Genomic DNA, 21464 nt, shown 5'->3' on the forward strand with positions numbered 1-21464 from the left:
CTGGCTTGTTTTGACTTCACCAGGTTTTAGAAGCTCATAATACACCACACGTACCTGATCCCACCAAATGCAGAGCATTGTCTACTTTCTGAAGTGATCTGGCCTTGCAGTCAATGTTGATGGTTGGCCTGGATCAACCCATGATTTTGTGCATTTGGGATTCTCAAAATAAATCCACTTTTCATCGCCAGTCACAATTTGATGCAAAAAAAGATTGACTTTTGTGCCACTGAAGCAACATTTTGCTGATGACCTTTGGGTTTTCCATTTGTCTTTTGTTCAGTTGACATGGCACCCATTTTCCTTCCTTTAAAATCTTTCCCATTTCTTGTAAATGATTGTAAATTGTTTGCTGAGCAACATTTAATCTTTCTTCAAGTTGTTTTTGAGTTTGACACGCATCTTTATCCAATAATGCTTGTAATGGTTGGTCTTCAAACTTTTCGGTTGATCTGGACATACTTTGTTTTTCACATCGAAATCATCACTCTTAAAGCGTTTAAACCAGCGTTCACAAGTATCTTGAGATGGAGCATGTTCACCATAAGCTTCCCAAAGTATATGGTAACTTTCAGCAGCACTTCAAAGTAAAGTAATGAGTTAAAACTTCCCACAAATGCTCTTTTTATGGTATAAAATTTGATATTTTTAAACGTAAAACTATCTATGATGTTAACACCTTTAACAAATTTGACATATGAAGTTTTGAAACTTGCTGTCAATACAAGAAAATAATATACATAACAAATTGCATATATATCAACATATGTGTAACTCCCATCTATTGAAAAAAATCCGCATTATTAACCGGTACACCTGGTATGTATTCCTTGGTTGATTTGTGTATGTGCCCTGACCAGGGATTGAACCCACAACCTTGGCATATCAGGACAACACTCTAACCAACTGAGCTACCTGGCCAGGGGAAATTATTGAAGTTACTAAATAGTTGAAAGTTTGTCAGATAACCAAACTACCTCTACTGCAGATAGTCCTTTGTGATATGCTAAGTGTCTCATTACTGGATGCATTTAAGATGTTGTGTGGACACCATTCAGAGATGCCTGTATTAGGTATGAATATCTATATATAAAAGGCTAATATGCTAGGTGTCCAACCATCCAACCAGTGACCAGTCGCTATGATGTGCACTGAGCACCAGGGGCAGATGCTCAACACAGGAGCTGCCGTGATGCACACTGGCCCTTTACAGAGAAACGGCATCACGCACCTGGTGCCGACAAAGCAACACTCGGCTTTGCCCAGGTGGTACACAGGCCACCACTCTGGAGCAACATCCCACCAAATTGAAGCCACACTGCTGAGACCTCATGGCATAAAATGCAGCCCACAGGCCAGCCCAGCCTGGAAACAGTGGCTGAGGGTGTTGGGTAATGACATCATTAGCAACACCTGGCTTCCTCTACCTAGCACTAGCCTTCTTAGAGTTTCTTCAGCTCAGGAACACCACTTGCTTTATAGCCAGGTGCAAACATTTTACAGTTTAACCAAATGTCTGTGAAGCGTTTTCCTGTGCCTCATCTCATTTGATCCTAACAGAAGTCCTGGAATAGGTAGATAGGAGACTCAGTGGAATCCTATTTTATTTTTATCAGCCAAAAAACGGAGATTTAGAAAGCTTAGAAACTTGACCCAACTGAAAAGAAGTAAGAAAGGGTGGAACCTGAAAATGACTTCAGGTTTTCTCACTATGCAGAATATAGTCAAACACATAGAGTTAAATATTTCACCCTTTGTTCTCCCTGTGTGATCTACAATAATAATCTGCTTTGTGTTTATATTTACTGCTGTGTTGCTTTCAATTACCTGAAAGAAAAGTTGGGGTGCTTCACTGGACTGGAAAAGTTAGCTAAATCAGAAAACAGGTCTAATTAAGCAAGTTTATATGTATAAAGCTCTTGCTGACGCCAATTGTACACGTGTGTTTCCATCTGTCATTGTTGATCGTGAATTTGGTTGACACTTCTATCATAGAGAAAGGGCGAATAGCGATATTAAAATATTTCTTCTAGCCAAAACTGGTTTGGCTCAGTGGATAGAGCGTCAACCTGCGGACTGAAGGGTCCCGGGTTTGATTCTTGTCAAGGGCATGTACGTACCTGGTTGCGGGCACATCCCCAGTAGGGGGCGTGCAAGAGGCAGCTGATCAAGGAAAACTTAACATTGATGCTAAATAGGAATATTGGAGAACTTTCAGACGAGAACAAATAAAGCCTAGAATTAGTTTGACTAGGTTAAAGAGCAATATTTATTACAATTATTTGCATGAGTTGTTTATTTTTATTAATCCTCTCCTGAGGATATTTTTTTCATTGATTTTAGAGAGAGTGGAAGACAGAGAAATATTGATGTGAGAGAAACACGTTGATTGGTTGCCTCCTGCATGCCCCTGGTGAGGGCCCTGGCCAGGGGAGGATCCTACAACTAGGCATGTGCCCTTGGCCAGAATTGAACCCGGGACCTTTTGGTCCATAGGCTGATACTGTCCACTGAGCCAAACCTGCTAGGGCTGAATTTTTTATTTTTATTTTTTAATTTTTACAGAGAGGAAGGGAGAGGAATAGAGAGTTAGAAACATCGATGAGAGAGAAACATCGATCAGCCGCCTCCTGCACACCCCCTACTGGGGATGTGCCCTCAACCAAGGTACATGCCCTTGACCAGAATCGAACCTGGGACCCTTCAGTCCGCAGGCCAACGCTCTATCCACTGAGTCAAACTGATTTCGGCTAGGGCTGAATTGTTTAAGTACACTTGGTGTGTTCAAAACTCACGATTTGTTGCTTGCATTGGTAAGGTCATCAGTTAATAGAGAACTGATTTTTTGAGTTTGAAAGGATCTTGTAAAGATTATATGGCATAGCCTGCTCACAATCTAAAAATTTAGAGGGAGAAGCTTAGGACTTCTGGCAGTAGTAACATTATTAGGCTTTCGCTTTGGATTTTTCTCATATCCTTTTGAAAATATGTGCTTCAGTCTATGCTGCTATTATATTTATAGAATTTTGTTAAGTGTTCAAGAAGGTGTCAATTCAGAAGGAATTGGGGAATTTAAAAATATATGTGTTCTTGATACAGAACCTTTGAGGAAGATGCAAATGTGTTTTGAATGTTTAATTTGCTTAGATTTAAAAATACATATCTTCAAGCAAAGTTGCCATGACAACCTTTCTTAATGTGTGTATACATTTTATGTCTGTCTCAGGTTTTCATCTTTCCTGATGCATGGTTTAATCACAAGAATTGGCACTGTGGTATATGTCTATCTGCATGGTGCCCTGTTGGAATTATATAATTTTGGAAAATGCAAATCAAGCAATAGGGCAATTCTATAGCACAGTGATTCCAACAAGATAAATGTCAACTTGTCTCTCCATGATCAGAGACTGATCTGGTTTCAAATCCAAGATGAAATTTTAGATAGAACCAGGAGTTTGTTCTGAGTTTTGTTTTTTTTTTTCTTATTCAGAGGACTTATAGGTGGGTCCTAGGAAATGTGGGAAATTCTGGATTAAATCTCTTAGTCCCAAAACTGATCCAGCCACCCTGGGATCATCTAACACACTAAAAATCTCATCGTAGACCCCTTTCCACCGAGGGAACTCTTACTTTCCTGTATTTTAATCTTAATTGCTGAAGATTTTTCTGCTGGAAAGTAAAATGGTATTTTCCCCTGAAATACCATCATAAAAACTTATGAAATATTTCAGTGATATGAGTCATTCACTTATTCATCTGGGTAGACATTTAGGTAATAGAAGTAGCTAATAGAGGTCTGTGAGAAATATATTGTTAATTCCTGTGGAGGAGGAAGGAAGAAATCCTACTGATGTATTTTTAAGTGTAGTTAAATTCAGCGTCCCCTGCCATTTTAAAACATCAAAATTATTCTGTTTTGCTCCTTTCTTTCCAACAGGCTGCATAAAATTCCTTTGACAAAGAAAATATTTTTTTTTTTTTTTGCTTCTGTTAACCTCTTTTGCATTAAGTTTTATGAACACAGCAAAGAATAGCCTTATTTTTATCAACCTTGTACTTACTACACAAGTAAAACTTATTGCCATGCACTATGGAGTTTAGTTAGCAATCTTGTCCAAGTGTAACCTTTTTGCAGTATTACTGAAACTGACAAGAAACAGATGGTTATAAATAAAAAAGTGGCAGCTGTGGAAATCATACATGCTGTAGGTAAGTTAGCGTTCAGCATACAAGTTCTAATGGTATTAATGTACAATCAGAAACACTGGTACATTCCAAACTCTTCGCAATTCACATTAAGTAAAAGGAAAGTTTGCTTGCTCTGTTTTATTCGCTTGATTATTCTCAAGTGTCTTATTCTCTGAAGCAAGTGTACGTGCTATTTAAGTCACTGCTACCCCATTCCATCACTGCTGCTCTCTGGTGAATCTCTGGAGAGTGACCCTCCAGCTTTAAACAAAGCCAGATAAGCAGCAACAAGCCACGGCTGACCTCGGGACCAGCTGCGCTGACTAATGACCCAGCCCTGGTGCCTACCAAGCAGTCGGTGGAGACCCAGACCCCTGGAGGCCACACCTGGAAAGCTGCTGCCTATTCTGCTGAGATCTTCCCCGGGTTCTCCCCTAAAACCCTTCCGAAGGGGTTGCATGCTCTCTCTCCTGGGAGCAGTCCTGCCTTTCCCTTCCTCTTTCCCCCCTCATTCCCCCTCTCCCCAGACATGTGGCCTTGACCTTGGTCATGTATAAGCTCTAAGGGCCCTTCTTTTGCCTCTGTCATTTATCTCCTAAGCCCGTTTCTTCTAGGAATTTATTCCTCTACGACTCTGGGACTTAATAAATGTTCTTTTATGGCTCTAAAAATTTCCCCTATTTAGATTCAAATACTGAGGCTGCTGACCCCAGGCCTGGTCTGACCCCACTAGACTAACACCTGGTGCCCTTCTCAGGGCGCCCCAGCAAATGGAGGACGGTACGTGGAGAAGCAGAGAAATGCCAGGATGAGCTGTCAGGGGAAGCGGGTCCGAGGGCAGCACAAAAGGCTGAGGTCCGGGGGACGGGCGGACAGAGGCGAAGAAGGCGGGAGTGCGGGACATCCGGGGTTAGGAGACGGGGATGTGGTGATGCATCCCAAGGAGGACGGAGGAGGTCCGCGATGAGGAGGAAAACGCAGTCCGGCGGCCCCTACAGCCCACGGGAGCTTTGCGGGCGGACGTCTCCCAGGCCACTGGCCGCGGCTGCGGGGCCCACAACGGCCGCCAGGGCACCTCCCGAGCCGCGCCGCCGGCGGGCGCCCAAGGGTTAACGGCGCTCCGCTCCCGCCAGCATCCCGGCTCCCGCTCGGCCGTCGCTAGGAGACGCCGGAAGTGGGGGCGGGGCGAGCTGGGAAGGCCTGGCGCGGCGCGGGGAGGAGCGCGCGTGCGCGCGCCCGGCCGGCAGTCGCCCGGGTGACGGTCGGCGGAGTCCGTGGGCTCGCGGCTCGCGCCCCGCCCCCGGCCCGCCGCCCCCTCCCCGCGGCTCCCGCCGGTGTCCTCGCCCCTCCGAGCTGCCGCCCCGGCCGCCGCTCCCGCTCCCGCTCCCCGGCTCCCCGGCGTGGGCTCCCCGGGCGCCGCCAGCGGCCGCCGCCGCCTCCGCGGTCCGCACGGGGAGGAGGAGGACGAGGATGTGAAGATGGCGGAGCTGCAGATGCTGCTGGAGGAGGAAATCCCGGGGGGCCGCCGGGCCCTCTTCGACAGCTACACGAACCTGGAGCGGGTGGCCGACTACTGCGAGAACAACTACATCCAGGTGCGGGCGCGGGGCGGGCGGGCCGGCGGGGGCCCGGGCGGGGGGCGGGGGGCGCGGGGCCGGGCCGGGCCGGGCGGGGCGGCGGCCCGCGGAGCCGCGGCGGGGTGGGGGAGGGCGGCGCCGCGGCGGGGCGGGTGGGGACCCTCCGGCCGGGGGAAAGGGTCGCTCTGAATCACGTTGAAAAGCCCGGAGTCGGGGGCGTGCGGCGGGCCCGCCTCCCGCGCTCGGCCCTCGCCGCCCCCGCGCGGTGCCCGGCGGCGCGGTGCGTGCGGGCGGCGGAGGGCGGGCTGTGGCCTCCGCTCCGTGACAGGGTCCTGCTCCCCAGGGTGGCAGGGCTGTCGGGGGTTGACGGGTCACCCCCAAGTTCTGGAGGAATTTTTAAAAGGAGCGACGCTGTTGCCAAGTGAAGGGCCTCCGTTTCGTATGGTTGGGAATGCCTGGAGAGACTGTGTGTGTGTGTGTGTGTGTGTGTGTGTGTGTGTGTGTATGTATGTGACTGCATGTATGTGTATGTATGTGAGTGTGTGTGTGTGTGTGCTGGTGTTCTAGCCTCTCCCCGCCCGGTGCACGCAGAGAGGAGCCGCGGTCTTGCTGGAAGTTCCTGCCGCTCCCTCCCCGCGGAGAAGCGAGGCTGAGGATGGCCTCCGCCCCCTCCCGCCGGCCCAGGGACTGGTTTTCCTGTGGGAGAGGAGTGTGGCCGCTCCTGGGAGCGCGTTAGGAAGCGGTGTTCCTGGTTCAGTCCCCCCTAGGTGGTCGGTTTGGCGGGGGGACCCATCGGCCGCGCCGGGGACGGGGGCAGCGGGCGGGGGCTGGCGAGGGAGAGGGGGTTCGGCTGCGTCTGGGGGAAGGCAGAGATTCTGTGGATTAAAAAAAAATCCTTTAAAAAATTGTTTGAAAGAACAGGTTAAAACGCATCGCTTGTTTTCCTGATGGCTGCTCCTGGATCACAGGTTTTTACCCCCGTTTTTTTCCGCCTCTTTCCACTTACAATCACGTGGGATCGAGGTGGAAATGGAAGAAGTATATTAAATTGTTCCTACACGAGGGTCTTTCTTCCCTGCCCGCCTCTCCATTTCTCCAGGCGTCCTTTTTAACACCAGATACTGGGAAGCATTCTCTAGGCTTTTTAAATTTTTGAAGAAGGTGTTAAAATGTGTTGGTTCATAAATCTTGTAAGGACCACGTGGTGGTGAATCAAGGACGGCCTTGTGAGATTTTACCTGCTGTGCACTGAACTCTGTATTATCTTGTAGGCAATATTCTTATTGCAGAAAACCAAGCTCAATCCGAGCTCTCTTCTCCAAAGAGGCAGTGGACAGTATGGCCAGTGCTCTGCCCCAAGCACCTTTCCTGGGTCAGAGAGTCATACAAAGAATACAGCTGGCCCTGTTGGCAGGGTGCTTTTCCGATACCGAGCGGGTGGGAGGGATTCAGAGGTTCAGTTGCTCAGTTTCCCACTAAATGTGGTCAGACGTGCTCTGTGGCCTGGCCCGTGTCACGGGTTGATAGACATCTGTGTCTGCAGGATTTCACGGTGCAGTTAGCTGCTCTGTGGGCTGATGAATACTGGATGCGGTGTCGGCTTATCCTCTCCATGGACTTCAGGTGGGAAGAGGATTGGAAGAAGCTGAGCTATCAGGGAATTCACATCCCCAGGAGAGGCTGCTGGAAAGAGTTAAAAGTCAGAGAGAAATTGAGGGCGGGCACCTGCTTGTGTTGTGCTTAATTATCAGTGAGTAAAGAGAAGACAAGGCTTGTGTCTCTTTGGAAGGTAATTTTTATTGTAATCTCAAGGTGTAGTTCCTCTGAGGTGCGGTTGTTACATAAAGGGGAAAGTACCTGGATGAACAAAGCCGAGAGGTGAGAGGGGTCAGTGATGGTTGTCTTGTTATACCTACACACCCTGTCTCAGCATTGGGACTCAAAATTTAGTGTTGGCATTTTGAAATTCAAAGTCTAAATATTGATTAATAGAAATGGATTTGGATTTTAAAATATTTGTTCAATTTAGCATCTAAAAAAGATTTGACGTTTTTACCTTAGATTGTCATCTGTCGTAGGGTGCAGTGGGTGTGTTATTGGTGTCCCTTCCAGGTGACAGCTCTCACATGAACTGTCTGCGGTAAAGTTGATGACTAGGACATGATGGTGGTGATTTGTGCTGACCTGGCCGCATTGGGCCGGCTCTCCTTGCAATCCAAAGAATTGCCCGGCAGGGGTTTTGATGCTGCCTCTGACCCTGCAGTGAATGAAAGTTAATTGGTAGGATCAGTGACCGAGTGGTTGATGTAGCCTTATTATAGCATCAGGCCCTAACCACCAGTTTAAGTTAAGTAACCCGACACTGATTTCATTTTGTGGAAATGTAATTTTTGCTTGTAAAGCAGAAAAAAGGGCAGATCTGTTGATCATATGTAACAAAAGGTAAGGCTTTTCTGCTCAGTGTTCTCAACACATTGCGGGCGGATCACGAGCATTCTCGTGTTTTCATATTACACGGTGTTTCACATAAATGTTAAAGGCACACCTTAAAATTAAAGACCCGTTGCATTTTAAAGTTATTACATGTTCTTACAAGCCAATATCTTTTTAACGTATGATATTTTATAAAATGCTTTTTTGTACTCGTTCAGTAGAAATTTATCAGGCCACTGGGTAAAGCTAGCAATAAAACTACAGGTGCACAATGTGTTAAGTAGCTGGTTTTATGTTAAGGGGTATCCAAACGTTAAAAAAATAAGAATGTTCTAAATGTGGATTATATTGTGTGAAATTGACAAAGGAGGGAAATGATTGTTCAGTCTTTCTGAAAACCATTGTACTCTTTAAATTGTTTCTGTGTTATAAAAATATCCTTCAGCTATATTATCCGTATTTGACAGATATTGTCTGTATGAACACACAATATCGACAGGTAAAGCAGAGCAGGATTGTAAGTAGTAGTTGTCCATGTTGCTAATGTGGTAAATAGAAACTTAAAAATTATCTGTAGTAAAATTTTAGATTTTTGTTTTATTCAATCTGTAGAAAATTTTTTTCTAAAATGCGATGATAGAAAGTTATGACTACAATTTTTTTGATATTTACCTGATTATAAAAAAGAACTTAGTAATCGTTAAATATCTTTTTTTTTTTTTTTTTGAGATACATGTAAGACCAATGTTTCTTCATTTATTAATGTAAACATCTATGCCTGATCCAGGAAGTTTCCAGAAATTTAAAAAATCACACATTTTTTATTGGCATCTACAACTTTACAAATAGAAGAATTTCGTTTTTTAATTTATTGTTTTTTAGAGAGAAACATCAATTCAAACATCCATTTGTCGTTCCACTTAGGCATTCCTTGGCTGATCCTATGCCCTGTCTGGGGATCAAATCTACAACCTTGCAAATTTGGATGACACTCTGACCAACTGAGTACCCACTAGGGCGAAGAATATTTGCTTTAATATTTTGGTAGATGAAATAAATTTACAGTTGTTACTTCCCTTAATTAAGTCTGAAAAACCATCTTGCTTGTTTTTACATTTTTTCCTATTTTTAGATAAAAGAAAGTTACTGATTTTTGTGAGTGATAATTCACATACATAGTAAAATTCCATTGCTCATTATTTGGATATGGAGCAAAATTATCCAATAACATGGATTTGTTCAGAACAGAAATTACCTTAATATTTTATCTGAATTATTTCTCTCTTGAATACCAGGAGAACGATCATTAATGGCTTCCTTTTTCTTTTTATTACCAAAGATATTCCAGAATTCGTTAAAAATTGCATTGAAATGTTTATAAGGAGATAATAGAGTCATGGCTTATTCCCAGCTAGTTCCATAAAAATGTAATCACTGAAATTATATTAAGATTTAAAATTCTTATTTAATAGCTATAGAATACATATGCATTGTTGAAAGATTATTAGAAAATACAAAGAAACAAAGTTGTCTAATAATTTTGATTATATATCTGGTATTTATACTTTCAAACCTTTTTGATATATATATATATACAACATACAGTACATATCTTTTTATTAACTTTTTTTTTTAGAGAGAGAGAGATAAAGAGAGAGGAGGGAGATCAGACATTGATTTGTTTCACTTACTTATGCTTTCATTGGTTGGTTTTTGGATTTCCCTGCCTGGGAATTGAACCCTCAAACTTGGTGCATCAGGATGATGCTCTAACTGAGCTACTGGCCAGGGCTAAAAATCTAAATCAAATCATGTCTTCTGTTCAAAAACACTCCGACTTCATACTGCCTACAGGCTGCAAGTGATCTAGGTTCTACTTCTTTCCTCTCCCGTACTCACTCTGCTGCAGCCACGTTAGCCTTTCTTTCCTGAACATACCAGGCATACTCTGCCTCGGGATCTTGTTGCTTGGCATTGACTGTGCCTTCTGCCAGAAGTGCTCGTTCCCAGGTAGTAGTTGTAGGACTGGATCTTTTATCCCCCTCAGGCTTTTCCTCAGATGTCACCGGTTCGATGACCCCTTTTTGATCTACGTAAAATAGTAACATACTCCTGCCCTTTGTTCGCTCTCCTCTTTGCGTGTACTTTTATTGAACATGACAGTTATTTCTGTGCCTATCTCCTTCCCTGGTATAGGAGCTCCATGAGGGCAGGGAGTTTTGTCTCTTCATTGCTAGCACCTGGAACAGTGCCTGGGACAGAACAGGCATTCAGTAAATATTTGTTAAGTGAATAAATTAGGTACATTTTAGTAAGCAGTAGAAAATGTCTGTTTGAAAACCATGAAGCAGTTTTCCAAATTTGAAGAGTTTGTGGATTTATGTACAGGTAAATGAAGTAGTTCACTGCTTTTCATCAGTTTAGTATGTTTACTGTAGATGCTACTGACAGTTGACACTCGGCAGATCCGTTACTTTCACTTGTCAGGGTGCTCATCAATTGCCTTAGGTGATCTACAGTACAGCTTCTGAGGAAGTGAGCAAGGGAGATTTCCTTTTTAAAAAACCGGATAGAGCTCCTCCGGGCATGGTCTTCAGGCATTCACAGTGGTCCAGCATGGACGTGTCGTCCCCCGCTTTCCTGCAGCACAGCCTTTAACAAAACCAGGCTGTCCTGCAGCCCCGGCGAGGAGAATCATTTACCTTTACACAGGAGGGCTGGGAGGCACCAGCATCTGCAGGGCCTGGGCCAGGCTGAACTCGAGGAATTCCTGCGGGGAGACCTGAAGCTCTAATGCGCTTGTCTGAAATGGAGAAACATCTCAGCAGGGCCTGTGGTGGCTCCACCGGGCTTTGTGTCTGTGACAGCATCCAGCGGCTTTCCGCACCGAGGGGCAGAGAATTGTTGAAAGTATGGAAGGCACAAGCACAGAGTCAGAAAGCTAAATTATAAAAAATGGGCTCTTTTGAGTAAAAACAAAATCCAGTGTACTCAAGCTAACCTTTGACTCTGCTAAACTAAAATTCTGTTCAAATAGGAATAGTGTTCTTTTCCCCCCCTGTGTCTCTCCTGTGTTTTGTTGGGTGAAACGATTGAATTTATGACAGCATTTAAAAGTTTTTATTATATATATTTTGCTTTCTCAAATATTTTTTGAATATTTGTCTATGCTGAGAAATAAGTGATAAGTAATTAACTCATGGGTTTGACAATCTAGTTGTGTTACCATTTGATTGCTGTGAAGAACATCTTTTGTAAATTCTGAGTCAGTGGAGTTTGAACTAAATGTAACATGGGACTATTTTTTCTTTTGTCATTTCTGCTGACCATTATTTCACTTTGTCTATAATATTTACCCACTGACAACTTTGAATACAAGTAAGGAGATGCATTGCTAGGAACTTCCAGAATCTACAAAACAAGATTAAATAGGGAAGCCAACAAGGACGCCAGCCTTTTGCAATATTTAGTACCACAAGACTTTAGTAGAAGATAGATCTTGAATAATTCTCTTTTCCCTTAAAAGATTTTATTCTAAACACTAATGACCTGGTGCACGGATTCATGCACATTGAAAGGAAATTAGAAGGTGGCCGGCGGGGTGGGACTGGGTGAGATGGCTGGACACACCCTGGGGCCAAGCTCCCACCGGCCGCACCTGGGGTGGTGCCGGGGCTCGAAGGGCGTCCCTTTGTGGAGTGAGTGGTCCCTCCGGCAGGTGGGGTCCCTCGGCCTGGCCTGCGGGGATGGCCGAAAGCAGCTCTCCAACACCCCCCGAGGGGTCCCGGAGTACAGAGGGCACTCTGCACAGTTGCTGTCATACAGGGGTGGAGCACAAATGCGGGTGTGCAGGAACCAGATTTGGGGCCCACAGTGCCCAGCAACAACATAACCCACGGCCAAAGGAGGAATGGGGCTCCCTCCTCTGGTTTGGGGTGTGTCACTGCCGCTCGCAGCTCCTGCGCCCAGTGCCACGTGGTGGTCAGCGCTGGCACAGCTCGGCCGGGCTGTGTCCATCGCAGGCACCGCTGGCTATGTGCGTGTGAATTTGTGCCCACCGGAGGCTTTTCTCCCGGGGGTGCCGCAGGGGGGGCCGGAGGCCTCTCCTCCCCGGGCAGACTGGCAGATGAGTGGGTGGGTGAATGGATGGGTGGGTGACTGGAGAAGCTGCGGGGCTTCCCTGCGGTGTGAGGGCCTGTGGGCGGGAGGAGGCTCCAGGCTGAGCGCTCAGAGGATCCCTGCCTTCCCAGGTGCGCGGGGCGTGTGTCTGCGGTGGGTCCGCATTGTGCCCGGTCCGGTGCCTGACCGTGATGTCCACTCTGTCCTTGCGCCCAGGCCCGCCCTTCATGTTGGGTCCACACCCTCTCAGTTTGTGTGCGTGACCCCTTGGGGGTCACCGCCGGTGCACCCTCCCACGTCCCCCACCCCCCGTTGGTGTCTGCCCAGCGCACCTGAGAACTGGCCCTCCCCCCCCCCTCCGTGGGGCGGGGGCATGGGTGGCCAGGAGCAGAGTGCTGGGGGGGGGGCGGGGGGCGGGGGGGCGCGGTGGGACGGGGTGCGGGGGAGCGGGGATGTTCGGAGCACCGGGAGGAAAAGGGGACTCGGGCACCGGTTGGGGACGCAGCCTCACTTCCCCGGCCTGGCGTCAGGGGTAGGGAAGGGAGCCTCAAATGGCCTTATTTTGTTAGATTTCTGAACTTAATATTTTCAGATATTTTTCCCTTTTATTATTTTTATTAGCATCAGTTGGATGCTGAATTTTCTTCCAGGCCATAGGCTTTGTTCGTTGTTTCTTCTGGGATGTCTTTCTCCCTGTGCAGCCTGCTCTTATTTAGGAACAAGCTGCTTCTTTCCGGTTAAGTATCAAACCAGTGAGGCAGGGAGAGCTCGTGTGTTTTCATCCGCCCGTGGCTCTCTGAGGCCTGAGCCGCATCTGGGAACTTTGTTCATCTGATGTGTTCAGTGACCAGAGACTCTACCTCTAACCCCAAGTTCAACGTTATTCTCTGCATTTTTAAGAACATGCAGCAAAAGTTCAGCACTTTAAAAAAATCTTCATTGTTGAAAGTATTACATGTCCCCTTTTTTCTCCCACTGCCCCTTATAGTCCCCCTCCCCCACCGTACAGTCTGTATCCATGGGCCATGCATATATGCGTGTGAGTTCCTTAGTGATCTCTTCCCACCCACCCATCTGCCCACCCCCCCGCCCCCTCCTTCCCTCTGAGATGCCACTGGGTCAGCACTCTTGGACTCGCCCATCCTGTGCCAGCCCCGCTGTTCAGGCCTGGGCACACCAACCACCTTCTCTATTGTAACACCCATGGCACAGACTGCTTCTGTGAAATGGCACCCTCAGACACTTGGTGCTTTGTGGATATGCATTCCTTTGATGGTCTGGGCCAGTGGTTGGCAAACCTTGGCTCTCAAGCCACATGCGGCTCTTTGGCCCCTTGAGTGTGGCTCTTCCACAAAATACCACGGCCTGGGTGAGTCTATTTTGAAGAAGTGGCGTTAGAAGAAGCTTAAGTTTAAGAAATTTGGCTCTCAAAAGAAATTTCAATCGTTGTGCTGTTGATATTTGGCTCCGTTGACTAATGAGTTTGCCGACCACTGGTCTGGGCAGTTTCACGAATGTTCTTAAAGTGACACAAGGGTTTGAACCTCTGGATTTGCATGATTTTATGAGGTTTTCTGTGTCAGGTGAATAGCCTGGACCGTTTTCAGAGGTCACCTCATGCTGCGTATGGGAAGAGCAGATTTTTGTTAATCTATAAATGAAGTCAAGAATTTAGAGATATTTCTAATTTCCTGTGTCTTGAAATGCCAAATGTTATTATTGATTTATACTTTTCCAGATGTGCTTAAGCTTTGTTTAGAAAGAATTTTACCTGGGAGCATAAAGTTACTATCTTGTATTTATAAGTAAAGGCTGTAGTGAATATTATTCATAGAAAGGGAGCTTAATCTTCAATGATAATTTAAAAGAACCCCAACTGTGCCGGTCATTGCTTTTAAGTGGTAAAAGTATATTCCAATGAAAACTAAAGAACAATACAATTTTTTAATAAGGGGTTGATTGTAATGAAAGTTTGCTCGTAATTTAACTGTATGGACTTTCAAATAAGATTTCTGAATATTGAGCTCCTTCCCAACTACTTAAATCCGAGAAATTTAGTGTTTTTGACATGAACAAACCAGAGGAGTCTGCCAAATGCTATTTTTGTATTTGGCATCTTTTTCAGGTTTGTGCTAATAAAAAAGAATACTGTGTTGTATCTTTGAGGAAAATATTTCAGTTTGGGGAAATAAGCCACTTAGTAAGCTTCTCTTTGACCGGTGTGTATAATATCATGCTGCTGGTAAGATGAACACATCAATTGAAGGAAAGTGAGGAACTGAGAAATAGTTATCTGCTATATTTCAGGTTTACCCATTATTGGAGCTGTTATAATTCAGCATATTTGTTATTTTTTAATTCCTGAAGTCTTTGACTCTCCTATCTCCTTTTTATTTTCTTAGGTTAAGTTAAATTCTTTTGTAAACTTGTGCTCTTTTTATTGTCATCCCATTTTTCTGTTGTCTTTTTTATTTGTTTTATTTTTATTTTAAAAAATATGTTTTATTGCTTTCATAGAGGAAGGGAGAAGGATGGAGGGATAGAAACATCAGTGACTAGAGAGAATCCTTGATCGGCTGCCCCACCACGAGTGTTTGAGCTCACAACCTGGGCATGTGCCCTGACCTGGAGTCGAACCCTGACCTCCTGGTTCAAGGGTCGATGCTCAACGCTGAGCCACACCTGTGGGGCCTGTTACCGTTTTTTAGTTAACATCTTGCCTTTGAGGGAAGTGGTACTGACCTGTAAAGTAGGAAGAGATGAGCGAGTTTACTCCTTTAGGGACAGCAGGTATACAGTAGTAAACCTTTGGCAGGAAGGAGGGCATGGAGTATGAAGTGACATTCCTGTATATTTTCATCTTCTACTCTTGCAGTATTAGATTATAAAATTGACCCTACTTAGTGCCCTTGGTTTTGCTACCCACTAAATATGGTACACTGAATGAAAAAATTTTTTAGTCATTTTATTATTCACTGAACCTGAATTTGCATTAGTTTTGTGTAGTTTTTCTTAGGTAATATTTTATTTCTCTTGAGTATGAAGAGGAGTTTTGTTCTTTAAGTCCAAGGTGTACTTCATGTGCTTTTGTTGTTCATTTGCTTGGAGGCATTGCATGTCTCAGAGAACAATGAGGCATCACATAGAATGCAAAATCGTGATGGGTTGGTTCATGGCCAAACCATAGAAGTGAGTTGAGTGGAAAGCTTTTTTTAGTATAAATATCATGAGATCTGAACTTGAGTTCTGCAGTTTTGCATCTAGTAATTCATTTGTTATTTTTTGCTCTTTTCATCTGAAAATGGGATGGATGATATGCTGCTGACTCTGATTTTATTCCAGTTTTGTTCATAGATCAAAGTTGCACTGGTTTCAACTAATACTTACTCTGTTGTGTGAGCTTTGGTGGCTTGGGGAATTAAAAGGAAGTCAGTGAACTCTGACTCCTGTTCTCAAGATGCTTCTAGGCCTATGGAAAGAGTGTCACTATGCAGATAACCGTAACTTCTCCTAATGGCATAATGAGATTATTTTCCAAGGAAAAAGTGCAGTGGGAAGTGGGAGGCCAGCTCAGCAGGCATTTGTTGACCTCCACCATGTGCTAGCTTTCTGGTCAGTTGAGAGGACAGACATAAAAACAATAGTTCCTATTATATTGTATTTTGGAGAGTTGGGAATAGAAATTATCTATGGATTGTGGTGATACTTTAAAAGTACTCTAGGTCTGTCCTTAAACTCTGTCTAAACCAGACAGTTGTGTCAGAACATTCACTTATAGGAGTTAATTTTTTTTTGCAATGTTTTTAGAATGTGCAAATTGGATGCTTTCTAGATATTTAAAATTTGGTCATTAACCATGTGATAATATATAAGATGGAGAGAAATGATTTGAAAGAGAAAAGGTTTAGTATTTGTATCTTTAAAAAATATATATTTTATTGATTTCAGAGAGAAAGAGGGGGGCGGAGAGAGATAGAAACATCAATGATGAGAAAGAGAGAGAATCATTAATTGGCTGCCTCCTGCACGCCCCCTAGTGGGAATCGAGCCCCCAACCCGAGCACATGCCCTTGACCAGAATCAAACCTGGGACCCTTCAGTCAGCAGGCCGATGCTCTACACAGAGCCAAACCAGCCAGGGCAGCATTTGCTTCTTAAGTAAAAATAAATGTAATTAAGGTTCAGTATAGTACTTTCAAGTGTATTCATTCCTGATAACAGTCTCCACATTAAACATGAAAAATTCTTTAAAACTCAATCATTATTTTAATTGGTATGAAGCATTCAGGAGGTAATTAGCTTAAAAAGAATGGTTAAAAATGCATAATTTATATGCAAACCTTTTATATGAATAAGTGACTGAAATATATTTTTTACATGCTTAATTATGTGTTGACAGGATAATTAAAAGTTGGGTGTTAATAGATTTGTGAGCAAAATTTAATTATGATGAAATCTTAAGTTATGGAGACTTTTTTTCAATTTTTAAAACTCACAGCAATTTAATATCACCCATCTAGATGAAGTAAGGGATTTCTTTTAGTTTCAATTAAAATTAAAGGACTTCTTGTTTTCTGAACCGTTTGGAAATAAGTTGCTGATGTCCCATCACTGCTAAACACTTTGTGTTTTTCCTGGAAATAAGGACCTTTTCCTATTTAATCACAAAATAGCCAGCAAACATAGGAAGTAATACTGATATATTTTTTACTATTAAATCCTCATATCCCCACTCAGGTTTTACTAACTTTCCTAATAATGTACTTGATTAAAAAAGAATCCAGTTCAGAAAGACATTACAAACAGTATTTTTTAAATAGTATCCTTAAATGTTTGATCTTTCCACATGACTAAATTCAAGTTAATGTATTTTTGGTAGGAATATCAGAAATGATGCTGTGTTATTTTCCTCCTTCCTATCATGTTCTGATTTCATTTTGTCCCATTACTGATGAGTCAGTTTGTTCCATTACTGGTGATACTCATTTTGACCACTTGATTACAATTGTGTGTGACAAGTTTTTCCACTGGTGGAGTTATTCTTGAAATATTTCTTGTTTTAATTAATAAGTACCTGTTGGGAAGGTACCGATACTATGCATATATCTTATTCCTTATTAAACTTGCAGCTCATTTTATTCATTGGGTCATAATCCATTTTATCAGTGTGATAGGAAGAGTGCAGATGATAGCTTGTATTATTGAGAGGCAGCTGGAATTTAGGGAACCTGAATCTTTTGCTTTGATAAGCATGCCTGCCCTTTGTTCCAGAGGGAGATGCTCTTTCCGTCTCCTAAGACTGTTTTCTGTACAGACATCTTTGACAGTTGGAAAAAGCAACACAATGTGAGGGAATGCAACACACCATGGGGAATTGTCTCTCAGTATCAGTTGCTTTTCTGCCTAGAGGAGACGTGTATCTTACACGTTGCCATCTTCTCCAATCTGGATTGTCTGCATTGCTGACATTTTAGTCTACAGCACAGCTGTCATCTCAGAAGTTTCCTTTGTAGTCAGTCTTGGACTTCCATTGGATGGGCCTGCCTCTTTAAAGTGGATCCTGTTTTCTGTTTCCCATGCTTCCTTCTTCCTTAGCTTTTTGTTTTGATGATGCACATCCTCTAGTGCTTCCTGGAGAAAAATAACTTGGAAAATTTTTAAAAATTGACACTTTATGTGCTGAAAATCTTATTCAACTTTCACTGGATTAATAGTTTGACTAGAAAGATATAGCATTATAGGTTGGAAGTAATTTTCTTTCATATTGTGGAAGAATTCTTCAAATGTCTTCATTTTCTTTTTTTTTCTTTTCTTTTTAATATATTTTATTGATTTTACACAGAGAGGAATTGAGAGTGACAGAGAGTTAGAAATGTCGATGAGAGAGAAACATCGACCAGCTGCCTCTTGCACACCCCCCACTGGGGATGTGCCCTTAACCCAGGTACATGCCCTTGACCGGAATCGAACCCGGGACCTCTCAGTCCGCAGGCCGACGCTCTATCCACTGAGCCAAACCGGTCCCGGCAAATGTCTTCATTTTCTACTAGCCTTTGGTATTGGTTTTGAGAGGTTAAGTGCCATTTTGCTTCCCGATTCTTTGTATAGGATGGCCCCCGTTCATGTCTGGAAGCTTGTCGAAGCTTTTGTTCTTATGATGCTCCTTACTATGGGTCTTCTTTTGGTAACTGTACTAATCATGTGATGAGCATGCTTAGTGGACATTTATCTTCTTTAGCTCTGCAAAATTAATTTGTTTCTGCTCTTTTCTTTCTTATATTTTGATTGTCAGATTTGGACCTTTCGAATTGAGCTTCTATTTGTGTGGTTTTGTTTCCATTTAAAATGTCTCTTTATTGTTATTTTAATGGAGTGTGTGTGTGTGTGTGTGTGTGTGTGTGTGTGTTGGGGGGGGGTGGGCATTAACCTAAGCATAAATGTGATTGATCTTCCATGTTTTATAATGTATTTTAAAATGCAATTATTAAAAAAATTAATCTTATTTGTCAGGTAGTAGGATAGCACTAGAAAGATTGCAAGTGTTTTTAAAAATACATATATCTATGTATTTTAAAAATACATTTTTATTGATTTCAGGGCGGAACTTAGAGGGAGAGAGAAACATTAATGGTGACAGAGAGTCACTGATCAGTTCCTACATGCCCCATATTGGGGATAGAGGCCGCAACCCTGGCTCCAGGTTCATAGGTCAACGCTCACTCACTGAGCCACGCTGGCCAGACAGATTGCAAGAGTTTTTATGCTTACATTCTGCCTGTTTGTTTGTTTTTTGTTTTTTTGTTTTTTTCCAGGGAGGGTGAAGCATCTGGAATACTTTTTAAAATTCTCCCCCAAGGATATGTTTTTATTGATTTTATATATATATATATATATATCAATGTGAGAGAGAAATATCAATTGCACCCTGACCAGGGAATGAACCTGTAACCTTTTGGTATATAGGACGATGCTCCAACCAATTGAACTATCTGGCCAGGGTCATCTGGAATGTTAAGAGGTAAATGAGGCCCTAGCCAGTTTGGTCAGTGGTTAGAGCAGCATCTTGCCTGGGCAGGTACCACAGTTGATCCCGGGCCCAGGGGCCCATGTGGGAGGCAACCAATCAATGTGTGTCTCTCACATCACTGTTTCTCTTCCTCCCTCCCTTTCTAAACACTGGTGGAAAAGACATTCTCAGATGAGTTAAAAAAAAGGCACACGAGTAAAGGTGAGCTTGTCTGCCTTTAAAAAGCAAGTTTCTTGTCAGATTTACCAAATATACTCATTTTTTCCTAATCTAAAGTAGGTACTATTATAAAACTTGTGATTTGTCACAGTTCAGTCTAAAATGACCTACTTTCAGGTGATCCTGTATAATAAAGAGCTTATATGCTAATTAGATCGAACAGCCAAACGACCTTCTAGACATCCTCCCAGGCAACCTTCTGGATGAAGCCGGGGCTGCAAGGTCCGGCGAGGCTGCGAGGGGCTCTGAGGGCCTGATGGGGCTGCGAGGGGTGGCGCGAGGCTACTGGGGCTGCGCGGGCTGAACCCCTTGCACGGATTTTGTGCGTTGGGCCTCTACTGTTCCAAATAAGAATCATGGTATTTTATAGCTGACACTTTTATCTAATCGGGTATTTTCATTGTAATGTGTAGCAACTGAGTCCTTGAGTTTATAAGTGACTTACTGACAGCCAGATAAGAGAGCAGAGTTATAATAGATAAGAACCCAAGTGCTCTATCTTTTCTAGTCTCATTATTTTCTAGAAGCTCCACTTTGGCTTTAGCGATAGGTTTTCCCAAAATAGTCAGCCACAGTCTCAACAAATAACTATATTCTGAATCTCAAACAGATTAGTCTATGATCACTTGTCTTATTTCTTTTTTAAAAGAAATATGTTTTATTGATTTTTCACAGAGAGGAGGAGAGAGAGATAGAGAGTAAGAAACATCGACCAGCTGCCTCCTGCACACCTCCCACTGGGGATGTGCCCACAACCAAGGTACATGCCCTTGACCGGAATTGGACCTGGGACCCTTCAGACCGCAGACCGATGCTCTAGCCCACATATGTCAAACACAAGGCCCGCGGGCCAAATCCAGCCCGCCAGGCCTTGCAATGTGGCCCGCACCACGCTGTCATCACTGCACTCCGCTGTCCGTTTATGACATTGTCAGTTTATGACTGTTCAGTAAACCATTCGGCCCGAGATTTAGGCTGGATTTTAGATTTTGGCCCCTTCTCTGATTGAGTTCGACACCCCTACTCTAGCCACTGAGCCAAACCTGCTAGGGCCACTTGTCTTATTTCTAAAATAACATATTTTAAAATGCAGTTATCTAAAAAAAGTTTAATCTTATTTGTCAGGTAGTCGGATAGCACTAGAAAGATTGCAAGCGTTTTTAGAAATTCCCCTTCTGATTTTCCTCTGACAGTTAGGTGTGGGGGTGAATATCAGGTTTCCGTTTAGCCCACACATAGCTTGTCTGGGTGGATGACAGAGCAGCGGGACTGTTTTAAGGTGTCGTGTTATTGAGAACTGACGCCAGTATACATTAAACTCCTGAAAGGATTTGCATCTAGGATAACTACTTTTCAGAACATTATTAGCTAATATGTATAGGTTCAGCAACAGAATTGTTTTGATGAGTGTCCTTGTTGATGCGATCGATAGAGGGTATCTTTGGTTAACGATTGTTTTTCTTTCCTAGTCAGCAGATAAGCAGCGAGCCCTAGAAGAAACCAAAGCCTACACCACCCAGTCCTTAGCGAGCGTTGCCTATCTGATAAATACCTTGGCCAACAATGTCCTGCAGATGCTGGATATCCAGGCATCCCAGCTACGGAGGATGGAATCGTCAATCAATCATATTTCACAAGTGAGACCATACTGCTTTCTATATTGTTATGAGGAACACTTAATAAACACAGGCGATCTGTGATGTTGGCAGTCTTTATTATGTGAGTTAACTCACATGTATGACTTGGAAAATACAGACTCAGTATTCAAACTCAGTATTTTTTTATTTTATTTTATTTTTTTAAATCTTCACCTGAGGACATGCTTTTATTGATTTTAGAGAAAGAGAAAGGGGGAGAGGGAGAGAGAAATAGAAACATCAATGTGAGAATGAAACATTGTT

General features: G+C 43.5%; 1 protein-coding gene across 29 annotated transcripts in view; it reads left to right on the top strand.

Annotated features, from left to right (window-relative positions):
• The first annotated feature begins 5401 nt into the window (after nt 1–5401).
• Nucleotides 5402–21464, top strand: part of ABI2 (abl interactor 2) — a 58659-nt gene continuing 42596 nt past the window's right edge. For 8 of the 29 annotated variants that reach the window (XM_084893243.1, XM_084893247.1, XM_084893239.1 and 5 more), the window contains exons 1-2: nt 5407–5783; nt 21033–21200. In XM_084893243.1, the coding sequence (XP_084749369.1) occupies nt 5667–5783; nt 21033–21200 (285 nt within the window). In that variant the 5' untranslated portion in view covers nt 5407–5666. Of the gene's footprint in view, nt 5784–21032; nt 21201–21464 lie in introns of all 29 variants that reach the window. The other 21 variants (XM_084893221.1, XM_084893245.1, XM_084893232.1 and 18 more) reach the window with 7 other exon arrangements.

This window comes from Pipistrellus hanaki (genome assembly GCF_964339955.1).
Source record: "Pipistrellus hanaki genome assembly, chromosome: 8".
NCBI lineage: Eukaryota > Metazoa > Chordata > Mammalia > Chiroptera > Vespertilionidae > Pipistrellus > Pipistrellus hanaki.